At 42.1% G+C, this 17704-nt stretch overlaps 1 protein-coding gene across 2 annotated transcripts in view; it reads left to right on the top strand.

The window, feature by feature from the left end:
* Positions 1-17704, top strand: part of KIF26B (kinesin family member 26B) — a 517705-nt gene that overhangs the window by 428134 nt on the left and 71867 nt on the right. For both annotated transcript variants that reach the window (XM_027976327.2, XM_060396383.1), the window contains 2 exons: positions 237-420; positions 13487-13646. In XM_027976327.2, coding sequence (XP_027832128.1) covers positions 237-420; positions 13487-13646 — 344 coding nt within the window. The remainder of the gene's footprint in view (positions 1-236; positions 421-13486; positions 13647-17704) is intronic.

Below are 17704 nucleotides of genomic sequence, written 5' to 3'. Positions count from 1 at the left end.
AACAACAAGAGCAGCTTACAGATGCTACTTCCATTGTAAAATGGGTAAAAATATTCTTCTCCAATAAGCATGCTTAGGGTTAATTTTCAGATATGAATATATTAAGCTGAGAATTGCACATGGGCATGGTCCCTGGTTCCAGAAGGACATCAGCCTTGGAGAGTCGGGGACAGCCAGCCTGAGTGGCAGGTGAGCCCTCTCGCCTGCAGCATCAGCCCTTCCCTTGTGTCTTGCAGCTGCAGAACCAGAGCGAGCTGCGGGCACCCACGGCGGAGAAGGCTGCCTTCTTCCTGGATGCGGCCATCGCCTCCCGCCGGGGCAACCAGCAAGACTGCGACGAGGATGACCTCCGCAACTCGCACATGCTCTTCACGCTGCATATCTACCAGTACCGCATGGAGAAGAGCGGCAAGGGGGGAAGTAAGTGCGCCTCGACCCCCGCTCCTCCTTGCCCTCCCTGGGGAGAAGGCTCTCCTCCAGGGCAGCCCGGGACCTCTTAAAGCACAACACGAGCTAAGCCCTTCCCTGGTGGTCCAGTGGTTAAGACTCTGCACTTCCAGTGCAGGGAGCATGGGGTTTGATCCCTGGTGGGAGAACCAAGATCTCACATGCCTTGGGGCTCGGCCAAAAAGAAGGTATCTAGTAAATGAATTTTTAAAAAGAAATGTAGGACAATCTCACCAGTCTGGGCTGACCTTTGCTTTCGAACATCCAAGAGAAAAGGGCTCCCTTGGTAAAGATAATTTACACGTGTGATTGCTATGGGAACGTAAGAAAACAAACTTTCGTAAAGAAAAACAACCGCTTCATAGTACATTTTTGTTCATAAACCATAAAAGTGCTCATCATGAAAGACCAATGTGTCTACCAAAGCACCCTGGCCATGTTACTAATCATTAGTTTGAATCCACTCTATGAACCCAGAAGAAACAAAATCATGTTTTTAAAATAGACTGTGAATCAGACTTTTGAATAGCTAACCAGATCCTGGCTGCCTCCCTCCCTCAGGTAATGCCCAGCAGTGACATTTCTCTGTAAACACCTATGCCTGGGATGTGCTCTGTGAGCAAGCTGCCCTGCCAGGAACCCAACTCAGTACTTAGAGGGTCCACTCTTGGCTGTTTTCAAAACCAGCACTGCATCACTCCAGTCTTTGTCTGCCGAGTAGTATATACTCCATGCTCAGAAGTTGAGTGCCAGCATTCAGTTGAGTGTCTCAGGTGGGACCCTGCGCTGTGGGCAGAGTAGTCCATTGACCTCACTGGGCTTTTCTAAGGCAAGTGTGGCCCCCAACACTTGGCTGGCCAAGTAGCAGCAGCTCTCTGTCCCCTTCTACACGGCTTTTCAAAACCCAGGCAGTTGGCCCCCAGCACTCTCCAACTGGATGCCAGAAAGACAGACAGAAGCCCTGAGTTAGGTGTCTAGCCTGGTGTCTAGAAGTGGTGGAGCTAATTGACTATAATGGGAGGCAACCAACCAACCAAATTCCATAGAACCTGGAATTAAGACATGCAGCCTCGACCTGCGGATGGGCCCCCCCGCCCCGTTTGGGCTCCTTGTTGCCCAAAGAGTTGGAAACTGGTTTTCCTGGAGGCAGCTGTGGGTGTGGGGGGCTTCCATTCCCCCTTTCTGCTTAAGGGAAGTGGAAGCTCCCTCCTCCCCCCATCTCAATGCCTTTGTTGGTCCAGTCTTCCGTTATTGTTCCTCTTCCTTAATTGTTGTTTAGTTCAGGTTAATGAGATATAATTTAAATTCAGTAAAAATTACCCACTTTCTATATTGTTAAGTAAATGTTGGCAAATCTATTCAGTTGTGTAGCCACCTCCACCATTATCAAGATAGAGAACAATGCCACAGGTACAGAAAAGTCCCTCTAGCCCTAGCCGTCAGGCCCCTCTCCAGCCCATGACAACCACTGATCAGATTCTTGTCCTTATAGTCTTGCCTTCATCCAGAATATCACCTAAATGGAACCATGTGGTCCACGTGTGGCCCTTTTGTGTCTGGCTTCTTTTATTTAATATAATGCATTGGAGGGGCTTACCAGATAGCTCAGCAGTAAGGAATCCACCTGCCAATGCAGGAGACGCAAGAGATGGGGGTCGATCCCTGGGTTGGGAAGATCCCCTGGAGAAGGAAATGGCAACCCACTCCAGTATTCGTGCCTGGAGAATTTCATGGACAGAGGAGCCTGGCGGGCCACAGCCCATGGGGCTGCAAAAGAGTCGGAAAAGACTGAGTGACTGAGCATGCTGCAGTGCATTTGAGATGCATCCTTGTAGCCGCATGGATCAGTCATTCACTTTTCTTACAGAGATGTGCCCTGCCCTTCTCCCCTGTTATGGGATTGTGTAGTCCCAGGACTAAAATCTTGCTAGATATCATTGCTGGGGCCAGAATTCCACTAACCCAGGCTTGGACCCACAGCCTTGGCTACTTACACTGGCTGCTGCCCAGGAATCCAGTACTGGCCCTCACTTGCACCCGAGGAGATATGTTGTCCGTCAGCTGATCAGATCACTTTTGACAACCAGTGATGGTGATACAGGTCTGGCTGGGGATGAGCAAAATCTTTCAAATGCGAGCCTTTCAGGGGAGATTGATTTTCAGTGGAGGGCTCACATTATGTATAGCATTTCCATTTATTTATTTTTTTTTCTGGTTTATTTTTTTATTTTTATTTTTTAATTTATTTCTTTTTTTTATTTTTTATTTTTTTTAAATTTTAAAATCTTTAATTCTTACATGCATTCCCAAACATGAACCCCCCTCCCACCTCCCTCCCCATAACATCTTTCTGGGTCATCCCCATGCACCAACCCCAAGCATGCTGCATCCTGCGTCAGACATAGACTGGCGATTCAATTCATATGATAGTATACATGTTAGAATGGCATTCTCCCAAATCATCCCACCCTCTCCCTCTCCTCTGAGTCCAAAAGTCCGTTATACACATCTGTGTCTCTTTCCCTGTCTTGCATACAGGGTCGTCATTGCCATCTTCCTAAATTCCATATATATGTGTTAGTATACTGTATTGGTGTTTTTCTTTCTGGCTTACTTCACTCTGTATAATCGGCTCCAGTTTCATCCATCTCAACAGAACTGATTCAAATGAATTCTTTTAACGGCTGAGTAATACTCCATTGTGTATATGTACCACAGCTTTCTTATCCATTCATCTGCTGATGGACATCTAGGTTGTTTCCATGTCCTGGCTATTATAAACAGTGCTGCGATGAACATTGGGGTACATGTGTCTCTTTCAATTCTGGTTTCCTCGGTGTGTATGCCCAGAAGTGGGACACCAGTCAGAATGGCTGCGATCCAAAATCTGCAAGCAATAAATGCTGGAGAGGGTGTGGAGAAAAGGGAACCCTCCTACACTGTTGGTGGGAATGCAAACTAGTACAGCCACTATGGAGAACAGTGTGGAGATTCCTTAAAAATTGCAAATAGAACTACCTTATGACCTAGCATTTCCATTTAGAATAACTTGCTAGAAGAGAAGGAGACAAGGAATTAGGATAGGGATGAAATGATCCAGACCTTTAAATTCTCTAACAGAGCTTTATCCACAGTTCTCCTGACAGTCTGGGAGCTGGCTTTAGATCCTGACCTCACTGATTTTTCTGGGTTCTATCTTAGCAGCATGAATGTGGGGAGTCTGAAAAAAAATATTTATTTTATTCTTTTAAGCAGCCAGTAATCATCGTAATCAAAGCTTACAGTGGATTCTTGTACTGTCAGCAAAGGGTGACTTACTGAAGATCTGAATCTGGAGCCAAATAGCTTCCACATGTTTCTGAGCCGAAAAGCTCTGGAGGAAGGATAATCTCCTCCTTCTAGGTTTCAAACCAAGTTAAAGCAACTTTGTTGTCAGTTTTTCACTTCCTTTCATGGGTCTGCTCTCAATCTGGAATCTGAAAGTAGGGAGGAATCTTGAAAACAAACAAACAGTTGATTAAATTATTTCAACTCTAAGAACTTAGCATTCAACTTCCAAAAAGTGTAGGCTAGGAGAAGGAACGGAGAAGGCAATTGCAACCCACTCCAGTACTCTTGCCTGGAAAATCCCATGGATGGAGGAGCCTGGTAGGCTGCAGTCCATGGGGTCGCTAAGAGTGGGACACGACTGAAGCGACTTAGCAGCAGCAGGAGAAGGAAATGGCAACCCACTCCTGTATTCTTGCCTGAAGAATCCCAGGGACAAAGGAGCCTGGTGGGCTGCTGTCTATGGGGTCACACACAGTCGGACATGACTAAAGTGACTTAGCAGCAGCAACAGCAGGACACTCCTTAAACCCAACCATCCACCCAAGTCAGCCCTTAACCAATCCTGGGCACTTATTAAATATTTAACATCAAATTCATTTTCTTCCTATTTATAAATTGTGGAAGTGAATGGCTTTTAAATAATAAATTCAGGTTTAAAGAAAAGGCAGATACCATTAATGGCTTCCAGAATCTCGATAGTTACTTTCTAACATGGCTGTAGATGAGAACAAAGAAAGTGCAGGCATCGAGGCTGATGATGGGGTAAGCCCTGAAGGATCTGGGGGCATCACCTGCCTGCCGCAGCACCTAGCTTCCTGTGAGGAAGACAATTTAGGCCAGAATGCACACAGCCTCCTAGCCTGCGGCTTGCTTGACCTCAGTGAATTTATATCTGTTTAAAATATAATGAGGAGATTTGGAGTGTTGTTTAAAATGGAAATTTTGTTTACTTATATATAAGTAATAATCCCCTTGGACCTGGGAGCCAGAACTCAATTAAGGAAAAGTTTATTAATTAGTCACCCTGCAGGGAAGCAGAGCAGAGCAAACTGCTGGTAACTGGCCATTAGAAGTGAAGATGATGGATCCGAAGAGTTCAAATTAGTTGTCTGCTGTAAGAACTAAACACACCATGTGTGCATAGGCACCTGGATCTTATACACATATATGCATTTTATAAACACACACATACATACACATATGCGCATGAGTGGACAGACGAAAATGTTTTCAACATGTCCAATCAAGATAAGAAGGAAAATTCTGTGTTGATATATCACTGCTTTGCAGATAGCACTAGGTTAAGCTTAAAATGTTTCCTGGTTTAAACATTGTTGGCGAATTAGTGAGGATGATTCTTCACCCACCACAGAGCCTTCCCCCGCTTTGCTAAGCTACCTCTGTAAAGGCTTGAGATTCCCCTTGGAAACTGCACTATTGAGGAAGAGACCCTAAAACTGTAACAGTTAGGAGTTGCTCCCCATAAAGATGAGTGAATTAGAAGTTCAAAGCCAAATGGTACTAGTGATACTTCAGTGGAATAAGTTCACCATATAGATTTTTACAAGTACTGTTGATTAAGAAGGTCTTTAAAAGCACCATCTTGATGAGTAATCTCAGTTTGCAAGCAACTACTACCCAGGGTTAAGAATGACACTAGGTCTCTGATTTGTTCATTCACTTTATCACCTCCAGGGGAAGAAGTGTGGAGGCTGAGTGGAGGCTGGGCTGGCTGTGTGTGCAATTGTATACAGCACACAGGCCTCCATCTGTGTGTGTGTGTGCGCGCATGAACCAGTGGGCGAGGACACGGACACTCTCTGCCTGCACTCATCTGCTTACAAGTCTTATCAGACTATTCCCTTAATCTTGGTTCCCTTTTGACCACCAGCCACTCTTTCCTGTGCGTCTTGGAATGGCTTGAATCAGCTGATGTTCTATCCAGGGCTATGCGGTCCATAGGACTCTAGAGATCTGTTATTTGGGTGGCGAGTGTGGGAAAAAGGGATCTGGGAAATGTTGCTTTTAAAAGAGGCAGACCTGGGCCTCTGCTGTCCATCACTGCAAAGCCCTGTGGAGCAAAGATGGTCGCACATGAGGGCCACTGCAGGCTCTCACAGTCTCCTTGGTCAACAGGGAAATGACAGTTCCATGGTTTGAGATTTTTATAATATGATTTTTAAAATCTTGGGCCAGGAGACAATTTTCCAGACTCTGCAGTCTGGGATTCCTACAGTGATGCCTCTTGGCCTCCCACCACCTTCACCAGGGCAGCTGTTTCCAATCTTCTTTTGGAGCCTGAGGCCCCTGCTCTATCTCTTTCAGTGGATAACCAGCCTCCTGTTTAAGGAGAAGAACAAGTCAGTCTGGCTATGGCCTCAGCTTCTGTCCTCTTAGCATCCAAACCTCCTTGTCTGTGTGCCTCACTTTCCCCCACTCCTTTCCCATAGATCTGCTCCCTCCCCTCTCTTTGTTCTTCATCCTGCCCCCTTCTGCCTCTTCTGGGACCTCACCAACTGGGACCCCCATCAATCATCTTTTTGTGCTTTTATTTTCAATCTCTTCTACCACTAGAGTCAAGGCTGCCTCCTCTTGGAAGGAAAGGAAGGGGAGGAACAATAACATCGATTAAAAAAAAAAAAAACCTTGTCTGGGGACTTCCTTTGTGGTCCAGTGGCAATCTGCCTTGCAATTCAGGGAACTCGGGTTCAAACTCTGGTTGGAGAACTAAGATTCCAGGGTTAAGAACGCAGCAACTAAGCCCATGAGCCTCAACTGCTGAGTCTGTGTGCCACACCTAGAGAGTCCATAAACTACAACAAAAGATCTCGCATGGCCCAGTGAAGATCCATGTGCCTCACCTAAGACCCAATGTAGCCAAATAAATAAATGTTTTATAAAAGCCGTGTCTGAACCCCACTTCTCCCTTGAGCTGCCTCCCCGTAAGCCTTTCAGATTCTCCCCTCTGGAATATCTTTCTCCTCTAAGTCCCATAGCATTTCAGGGGATGTTAAGCCACTGCCTTATGTCTCAGTCATTCTGGGCTTGTCTCAGCCCTCTCGACAGACTACAGGCTCCCTGGGGACAGAGCCTCCTGTCACCTGGCACAGTGTCCTGCGCAGCCCAGTGAGGTGCCTGCACATCAGTTCTTACGTGGCACACCAAACGGCATGTGTGCTACGTATTAAACAGTGAGTGAATTTCTTCCTTACCTCATTCAGCTGATTCACAAAGAGGTGATGGTAGCGGTGGTTTAGTTGTTGAGTTGTGTCTGACTGTGATCCCTTGGACTGCAGCCCCCCAGGCTCCTCTGTCCATGGGATTCTCCAGGCAAGAATATTGGATTGGGTTGCCATGCCCTCCTCCAGGGAATCTTCCCAACCTAGGGACTGAATTCGGGTCTCCTGCATTGCAGGCAGTCTCCTGCGTTGCAGACAGATTCTTTACCCACTGAGCCACCAGGGAAATTCTCAGAAAGGCCACCCTCTTACCCTTCGTGGACGCAGGTGGTGTGAGTTCAGAGAAGCCGTCTCATGCAACACAGTCAGAAGGAACTGATCAGTTAACTGAGAAAGTTAAGTTAAAAAGGAAAAATCATATTAAAGGATACATTCACGTCATAAACATTTTCAACTTAAAACATACAATTGTGTGTTTATTCATTGCTCTTCTGATACAGGGCCATGGTTTTCTCTTTGAGATGAGTTTTCAGCTTCAGATTCTGACTTTTATAAACCACACTCAATATTAATAATAGTCTGGCTTTTCCTTTCAATTTCTTCTGAATAATTCAAGGACTTAAGAGACACTTGTACAGCTAACTGGGTATAGACTTTTTCTAGATTCTTGAAATTTTTTCCACACTGTAATTTCTCATTCATACCAAAGTCAGTATCTTTTTTCAAAAACTAACTCATTTTAATCACACCTTTCCAAAGCATTGATTTCAGTGTTTTAGAAATATTAACTCTTTACATAAATGTATTTTATTGATTTACATAATATTTTATTATTTTTATTTATAATATTAAGTACAAGTGGCATAGTTAGGTTTAGGAGGAAACCCAGCTGACCTGTTGATAAGTGTACAGTTCATGTTTTTGGAGCAGAAGTGCAAAGACAAGCTGAGGAACAGTCAACACACATCACAAGCCTGCAATGTGCTGTGGGCATCAGACATTGTGCCTGACACAGCTGATGGAGGGCCTGGGTTAACCTGGTCAGGTGGCAAGGCCATTGTTCCAAAACTTTGCTGCACAAGAGAATCACCTGTGTAGCCTTCCAGTGAATCCCAATGCCCATGCCATACTCCAGACTGGTTAAATTAGAAAGCCTGGGAGTAGGAGCCAGGCGTCCATATTTTGTAAATAGCCCAGGGTGATTCTGATGTGCAGCCAAGTTTGGGAGCCACTAAGTCATGGGAAAGTGAGTAAACTATAACTGTAAAAGTTAGCTCTGGATTTTCATCTTAGATTGAGTTTTAATTTTCTATGAGATCTTGAGTGATTTGTTTAACGTCTGTGAACCTCAGTTTCCTCATCTATAAGACAATCCTTGCCTTCTAGGATTATTGTAGGAATTAAATGTTTTAGGGAGAATTTAGCATATCCTGGCTCCATAAACATGGGTTGGAAGACTCACTTGAGAGTGGGGTTAATTAGTAGACGGCTTCCTGTGGGAGAGCAAGGCACATGGGTAATTTCAACTGGTCAAAGTCTAGACTTGAAATATGCATATTCAAATGTAAACAGTCTCAAGGCAGACCGGGTTATGTTCCTAAACCTTGCAGCTCTGACCTCAAAAATTTGAGAAGTCCATGAGGAACCTGCTTCTTACCTGCTGTTAATTATCACCTATTGTTCATTGATTCTAGAACTACTTTCTCTCCAACCATGGGAATTCTTGGTAATAGCCGATGGCCTGTGCTCACTCACTGCGTACCATTCTGGTTTCAGCACTGTGTGTGAAGTTCAGAATTCTGTGACTACTGAAACTCCGGTGGTTATAAAGCAAAGTTGATTTTATATTGTTTAAAACATGACTCTCATTTTGAGTCATGCAGGTATAATTACAGGTATTTTACAATATTATTCTTTAGCACAGTCTAAACTATGCTTTTGTTCTCTGTGTTCCATTTTACTACATGTACATTACGAATTTTATTCCATTACATCAAATGGACTATTAGAGTCTGAAAGTCCAAATTGGTCCCTGTCTTTGCCCTTTAATCTGCAGAGCGCGTGAAATATCTGAGCTTCTTCTGTCTATATAATTAGGTTGCAAAACAGATGAAATTTTGCTTTAAAAATAACTAATTTCCCTTGCATGCTGCCAGTGGCTTGATCCTGCATAATACAAAATAGGATTAAAGAAAAGTAATGTATTATATCTTTCCTATTAAGGATTTTTATTGGAGATAGTTGGAGATAAACAAAATATAACAAATATAAACAAAATATAACTCTGGCCACAAGTGTACCAGAGTCACTGGAGAACCTGAATTGAAATTTTATGTTTTCTGTAAACCTTCATCACCTTTTATGTTAGTGCTAGATGTAAAGTTGAGCTGGGATGAGCAGAGACAAGGCTGGGGTCAGGACAGTGGTTCCTGGGTGTTTTCCTTGCTCTCCTGCATCAGACATCTCTCTATTTTTTCAAGTCTTTGTTAATTTTTCTCAGGTATGTTTTGTAGTTTTCAGTGCATGTATCTTTTGTCAGATTTATCTGTAAGTATTTAATATTTTGATGTTACTGTAAAAGGTATTTTTAAATTTCAATTTCCAATTGTTTGGCACTACAGTTTAGAAATACAATTATCTCGATCCAGGAACCTAGTATTCCACAACTTACTAAACTCAATTATTAGTTCTAGTTGGCTTTTTTTTTGTGGCGTCTGTTAGATTTTCTATATATATAATCATGTAATCTGTCAAGAAAGACAGTTTAACTCATTTCTTTCCAATCAGGATACATTTTATTTCTTTTTCTTGCCTGTTGCTCTGGCTAGAACCTCCCATATAATGTTGAATAGAAAGGGTGAACATCCTTGTCTTGTTTTTGATCTTGGAAAGTTTTAGTCTCTTTCTATTAAGAATACTATTATCTGCAGGTTTTTCCTAGACACTTTTTATCAAACTGAGAATATCACCTTTGATTTATATTTTGCCAGCCATTTTTATCAGTAATGGATTTTGGAGTTTGTTAAATGCTTTGTCTGCATCTACTGAGAGAATCTTTTTCTTTTTAGTCTTCTAATATGGTGAATTATAATGATAGATGAATTTTTTGTTAACCAGCCCTGCATTCTTTGGATTAATTCATTTATTTAGTCATTAATTAAGTTATTCATGGTATAAAAATCCTTTTAATATGTTCCTAGCTATAATTTTCTAGTATGACTCACTAGTATTTTGTTTAGAACTTTTGTCTATTTGTTCATGAGGGATAATTGGTCTTCAACTTTTTTCTTGGAATAGCTTTGTTTTTGCTATCAGGGTAATCCTGGTCTCAAAGAATTAACTGGGATGTAGTCTCTGCTATCTGGGGCTTCCCAGGTGGCATTAGTGTTAGAGAACGCTCCTGCCAATGCAGGAGGTGTAAGAGACATGGGTTCGGTCCGTGGGTCAGGAAGATCCCCTGGAGGAGGAAATGATAACCTACTCCAGTATCCTTGCCTGGAGAAAACCAAGGACAGAGGAGCTTGGCGGGCTGCATCCATGAGGTCACAAAGTGTTAGACACGACTGAAGTGACTTAGCATGCATGCACTCCCCTATTTGATTTTCAGGAAGAATTTGTGTAAAATTGATATTATTTCTTCCTTTAAAGTTTGGTAGAATTCACCAGGGTGGTTAAGTACACTGCTCTCTCTGTAGAAAGGTTGTTAACTACAGATTCTATTTCTTTAATGGATGTAGGGTTAGTCACATTATCTGTTACTTCTTGAGGGAGCTCTGGTACTTTGTATCTATCGAGAAATGTGTTCATTCTTCCAAGTTGTGCTAACCTCCTGGCATCATGTTTCTTTATTATCCTTTTTTTATTTGTAGAAACTGTAGTGAGGTTGGAGAAGGCAATGGCACCCCACTCCAGTACTCTTGCCTGGAGAATCCCATGGATGGAGGAGCCTGGTAGGCTGCAGTCCACGGGGTCGCTGAGAGTTGGACACGACTCAGTGGCTTCACTTTCACTTTGCACTTTCATGCACTGGAGAAGGAAATGGAAACCCACTCCAGTGTTCTTGCCTGGAGAGTCCCAGGGATGGGGGAGCCTGGTGGCCTGCCGTCTATGGGGTCACACAGAGTCGGACACCACTGAAGTGACTTAGCAGCAGTAGTGAGGTTACTACCTCTTTTGTTCCTGACACGGGAAATTTGTGTCTTCGCTCTTTGCTGATCAGTCATGCTAGAGAAATATGAATTTTATTGATCTTAAAGAATCCACTTTAGATGGTATTGATTTTTCTCTATTGTTCTTTAAATTTTATATTTCCTTGATTTCTGATTTTATATTAATTATTTCCTTTCTGCTAGTTAGTCTTTAATTTGCTCATCTTTTTCTAGTTTGTTAAAGTGGAAGCTGAGGTAACTGATTGGAGACCCTCTGTTGTTTTCTGATACAGGCATTTAATGGAGTAAATTCCTTCCAACAATAGAAGTGTCTTCCTAATTTGGATATGTTGCTTTTCATTTTCATTCACTTAAAACACTTTCTAATTTCCATTTTGGTTTCTTCTTTGACCCTAAGTTATTTGGAGCTGTGTTGTTGAGTTTCAAACTATTTAGGGATTTTCCAGATGTCTTTCTGGATTGACTTCAAATTTAACTCTAGTGTGTCAGAGCATAGTTGGAATGATGTGAAGCCTTTAAAATTTACTTAGACTTGCTTCATGTATCAGAATATGGTCTATCTTGGTAAATATTTTGTGTGCAATTCAACAGAAAGTGTATTCTGCTGTTGTTGGGTTGAATGTTCTGTAAATGTCAGGTGGAATGAATTGATAATTATTCAAATCTTCTATATCCTTACTGGTTTTCTGTCTACTTGTTATATCAGTTATTGATACAACTTTTCTGTTATATCAGTTATTGAGAAAGGGGTATTTGAAATCTCCAGCTATAAGCCTGGAGTTTTCTATTCATTATTGCAATTCTATCAGATTTTACTTCATATGTTTCAACTTCCATTATTAAAGCATAAAAATTTTTGATTGTTCTGACCTCCTGATGACTTTTATCCTTTCTTATTATAAAATCTCTCTCTTTTCCTCTAGGAATATTTTTGTCTTAAGTCTCTTTTGTTTGATATTGTTGTAACTGCCTCAGCTTTCTTATGGCAACTATTTGCATGGTATAGCCTTTTCCATACTTACATTTGCAACCTATTGTATGTTTATATTTGAAGTGCACCTCCCATAGGCAGCATGTAGAAGAGTCTTGCTTTTTATCAAATCCAACAATATCGACTTTTAATAAGGATATTCAGACTACTTCATTTAATGGGAAAATTCATATGCTGTGGCCCAAAGTATTATGTTTCTGTATGTTTTCTATTCAACCAATCTGTCCTTTGTTCTTTTTATTTTATTTGCTTTCTTTTGAACTTATTGAACGTTTTATATGACTCCACTTAATATTCTTTTTTGGCTTTTTAGCTCTAAATCTTTGTTATTTAGTGATTGCTATAGGATTTATTGTATACATCTTTAAGTTATCACAGTCTACTTTTAAGTGATATTATACCACTTCATGTCTAGAATAAGAACCTTACAGTATTTTCATTTCTCCACTCCTAAACTTTGTGCTATTGTTGCCAAACATTTTAATTTTGTGTGTGTTATACCCACATATTACATTTTTGTTATTTTTGCTTTAGCAGTCAATTAACTTTTAAGGAGATTTAAATAAGAGAAAAACATAAATTTATTCACATGGTTGTCATTTCCAAAACTATTCATTCTTTTGTGTATATCCTTTGTGATGAATTCTTTCAGCTTTTTTAAGTCTGAAAAAGTCTTTATTTTCCTTTTATCTGAGGATGATACTCTGATTGGGTGTATAACTGTAGGTTGGAAGTTTTCAGTACTTGAAGAATGTTGCTCCATTGTCTTCTCACCTGTATTATTTCTGAGAAGCATCATTTTATCATTGTTCCTTTACTTGTAACATAATTTTCCCCCTCTGGCTATTTTCAAGATTTTTTCTCATCGTTACTGGTTTTAAACCCATTTGATTATTATTTGAGTTATTAACCTGATTCCTGGCTGAGCTTTAGGTCACTGGTCTCTATAACACTCAGCCAAAGCAGATAATCACTTATGGGCTATTCATGTTTTAATATGATCAATTTCAGAATTCTGTTACACAAAGGCAGAAATTTCTGTAGGCACAAATCTTATTCTCTTTTAATATAAATTTACCTTCTCTGTTAAATCTCATCTAATTCAACCAAAAGGAATTATTCCTTTATTTATAGTAGGAATGTCCATAGGTTTCAGAAGGCCAGTGGTATGTGATGGACAGAATCTAAGAGGACTGTGCTCTTTGTTACCCCTGCAGGATTTGGTTGGGGTCTCGTCCTACGTCATGAACTTCAACCTTTTACTTCCTCTTTGTTTCCCCTCAGATTTCCCAAGGAGCCACCTGAAGGACAGATGAGGGTTTACCAGACTTAACCAGTCCTTTCTTCTTTTGTCTTCTCTCCTGTGGCAGTGTCTGGAGGCCGCAGCCGCCTGCACCTCATCGATCTTGGCAGCTGTGTGAAAGCTCTTAGCAAAAATCGGGAAGGAGGCTCAGGGCTGTGTCTCTCACTGTCTGCCCTGGGCAATGTCATCCTGGCTCTCGTCAATGGCAGCAAGCACATCCCATACAAGTAAGTGACTCTTCTGCTCGAAGAATGGGATGAAGTGAGCATAGTACCAGGGCTAGGTGGGGGTTTCTCAGTCTAGTGGCATCTGGGGAGAGTTGTACTGCAGAGGTATGGACCACACTGTCAGTTCAGTGCCGGAAACTGGCCTTCGCTAGCAGTTATGTAATGCACGATCTGCCAAATTCAAAAGCTGTGGAAATACATAAATTTGCCCCAATCCTAACATTAGGCTGCTCGAGTCAGAAATAATAGGAAGTTACCTCAGTTGAGGGCTTCAATAACAATTGCCATTGGTAGATTACTGTTGAGGCTTCCCTAGTGGCACTAGTGATAAAGAATTTGCCTGCCATGCAGGGGCTGCAGGAGATGTGGGTTCGATCCCTGGGTCAGGAAGATCCACTGGAGGAGGGCATGGCAACCCACTCCAGTGTTCTTGCCTGGAGAATCCCATAGACAGAGGAGCCTGGGGCTAAGGTCCGTAGGATCTCAGAGCTGGACACAACTGAAATGACTTAGCATGCATGCACTCAAACTTTTGCCACCATTGTACAAATGCTTTATAGAGATAAGAGCAAGGGTCCTAAGATTGAATCACCATTCCCTTAGGAGTAGAGCTGCCATATCTAGCCAATAAAAATATGGGATGCCCAGTTAAATTTTAATTTCAGATGAAAACCAAATATTTTCAGTGTTAAGTATGTCCCTAATATTGCATAAGCTATAGGGGCACCCTGTATTTTATCTGGCAATCCTATTTAGGAGAACTGAAATGCTTGGGGAACTACCACCCACTATCCCAAGCAAATGTTTGTTTCACTTCCAAGAACCTTTTCCTCTTTTCGGTTATGCTCCAGAAAGATGAAATTAGAACTGCTCCTATGTCTGGAATAGCCAAAAACTTGCCATATCATCTTTGGCCATGAATGACGCAGCCCTGGAGCCACCCCTCACCACCAACACTCCAGTTCAGCTTTTCCACTGGACAATATGGTGATGGGATGAGGGGAACTCTCTAATTTTTCAGGCTCTGCCAAGGTCCAGCTGCACCTTTCACTAGCTATCTGAACCTTCACATCTCATGAACTGAGAGCTATAGCTATATATCTTATTTACACAACAAGGATAAAAGGCTTGTAATGATATGTGTGTGAAAGTTTTTTGTAAAGTGTGTAACACTGTAGTCAATAACCAATAACAATAATGTGGTTGAGCCTATACCCACCTATTGAAATGGAAATAACACATACCTCACAGAGTTGCCATGAGGATTAAGCAAATATACGGTATATGGAATAATTTTTTAATCTGTAGGATTCGACAAAATAAATGTTTCTGTTGTGTTGGGAAGTCAGGCAGTTTTTTCTACAGTAACTGAGATTCAGTATGAGTTCTGGAGTTGTGCTTTGCCTCTGCCATAAGTTGATGCCAACACGGTGATTTTGTTCTCCACCAGGAAGCCCATTACTAGCCTACTTTGGAGTTTAAATAGAGATTATAAGCTGGTCTGTCTCAGTTCTTGAAATCTGGAATTCTAGGATACAGCCAGAAGTGGCTTTTCCAGCCCTTGTGTGATTCTTTTCTATGAGGAAAAAAAAAATTCAATTTGAAGGTTTATGAAGTTTCATTCAGTATCATTTCTACAACTGAATAAAGTCAACTTGTGATTACAAGAAAGAGAGGATGGAAGGAAGGGAGGGAGGAAGGAAAGAGAGAAGAGAAGGAGGGAAAAAAATAAAGGTCTGGAAAGGTCCTGTCAAGACTGAGATGTCAGAAAGAAAAGAAAGCGTTATCAGCCCTTGTTGGCTTCCCTGTCCATAAAAAGGGAAACGTGTATTAGTAAGATAACTCAACAGATCATGATGTAGACAAAATTCAAAATACCACCTTATGAGGTCACTGATTATGTATTTTGCTTGTATATTTATATCTCATATATGTATTATATATATCACATTGTTTCTGTGGAGCAACATGCTTTTATGGATTTCAATAAATATTTGTTGAATTGATGGTGGGGGGATGGATAAAAGTAAGCATATGAAACTACTTTTACTTTAGATGAAGTAACTTCCTTTTGGTTCAAGTTGGGTTTTACTATCAACATTAAAAATTGTTTTTGTTCATAGTTCAAGGTCTCTTGTTAAATTAAACATACCATACACCAGTTAGTCACAATGACCTGCTCACTTGCGAGGGCTGACAAAATGTGGAAACTCCACTCACCTTTCTCTGCAGACATCTGTCTGCTTCAGCTCCCTTCTTTCCCTTCTGGCTCCGAGGGAGTGATGATTAAAGACGCTCCATGTCTGAAGTAGACTTTGTTGTTCAGTCGCTAAGTTGTGTCTGACTCTTTGCGACACCATGGACTGCAGCATGCCAGTCTTCCCTGTCCTTCACCGTCTCCTGTAGTTTGCTCAAACATATCCATTGAGTCAGTGATGCCATCCAACCATCTCACTCTCTGTTGAAGTAGGCTTACATTTAATATAAATACGGTGTCGACATAAGACCCAGGCATAGAGTGGCCCCTAGCCATCAGGATCCTCCTGGGCACCTTGCAGAGCTCCCCGCTGCTTGGTGTCAGAACACGTGGGGGCCTGGCCACCCAGCCAGCTCTGTCCTCCCCAGACCTTCACTGGCAGTGCACGTGTATAGCCAGCTGTATCATCCCTCAGTCCTGAATGCCCATCATTAGGTGTGAGCTTTCGAAGATCGTTGCTGTAATACTGTTTCAGATTCTCAGCCACAGCAGATAGTCAATATTTGGTTCTGAGAATGCATTTGCAAAGTGATTAATCAACGACAAACTATCCTCTTTCAAAGTGCAGGAAGATAAGGCCAAGATTTACTCAAGTCACCCAGCTAGTTGGTGGCAGGATCAAACCTCATCACATTTTACAGCCTCAGAGACCTTGGCAGTTCCTTACTGATCCACTCGCCCAACCTCATCAAGCTCTGTAATATATTAGCTGCCTTTGCTCTGCACAGCATGAGGTCTTCAGCACAGCAGGATGGCCCAGATTTCTTTTATCAATTCAGTACGTGCTCCAAACCCCCATCACACGGCATTTTGTTAGCATACTAAACACTTTTCCCATGTCAAACCCTGTCTCTGCAGTAAGTTCCTGAGATAGGTTTTGTACCCTTGCAGTTTTCCTCTTATTCTTGTTCACTTAAAGGGAAAAAAAAAAAGGAAAACCAGACTCCACTCTCATGACCCTCCCCCCACGCCCTCCAAAACACACAAAAAACCCACTTCATTTGTCACCCTGGACACTTCTGTGCTTGGAACTCACATCACTTGTGTTTGCTTTTGGGAAATTAACTGGAATGTGCACAGAAGGGATAGAGCCTGTCCTCGTTTCTCTTCATCATCGTTCCAGACAGACTCTCTGTCATGTAATCAAGCCCGAAAGCGAGTTTGGATTCATTACCCATCCCAGGCACTCCCATGGGCACCCTAGGTGTGCCCTGAATGGTTTTTGACTTTGCAAATGATATTGCCTTTATAAGTGATAAATGCAAGCGCAGAATAGTTTCCCAGACACAGCCGTGACATAGCTCAGGCTCGCTGGGCAATCCAAGTTCCATCAATCAATCCCAGTGGTGACACCATTCAGAAAAGCACCCGGGGACAGGAAGGAGACCACCAAAGGCTCCAACCCCCTTGTCAGACAGGCTACACAGAACTCCCTAAGTTTGGGGAACCTCTTGTTTCAGGGAAGCTGTCATAGTCCTAAGCTTTTTCACAGTGCATTTTGCCTGTTTCCTTCCATTGCTCAGCCATTTGCTGTTCCTCATCATAGCCTTCCCCTTGGATAGATGAGAAAAAATATATAGTGGCATCAAAACAAATTCCTGTGCCAGAAACCAGCATGGCAGGCATACATCACTAGAACTGCTACCCAGAAGGGCCACCACAAGGCTCTGTCAGTGTGTACTTGGCTTTGGCTAAAAAGTCCTGTTATGTCCCAGCTGATCTGCAGGACCAGTCTCTCCAAAGACTTGGAAATTATAACCACCACCCAGTTCTCTCAAAATAGAATTTTTGGTACCTTCTA

The sequence above is a fragment of the Ovis aries genome, chromosome 12 (genome assembly GCF_016772045.2).
Source record: "Ovis aries strain OAR_USU_Benz2616 breed Rambouillet chromosome 12, ARS-UI_Ramb_v3.0, whole genome shotgun sequence".
Classification (NCBI taxonomy): domain Eukaryota; kingdom Metazoa; phylum Chordata; class Mammalia; order Artiodactyla; family Bovidae; genus Ovis; species Ovis aries.
The sequence above is the reverse complement of the archived record's forward strand: the minus strand, read 5'-3'. Positions and strand labels throughout refer to the sequence as shown.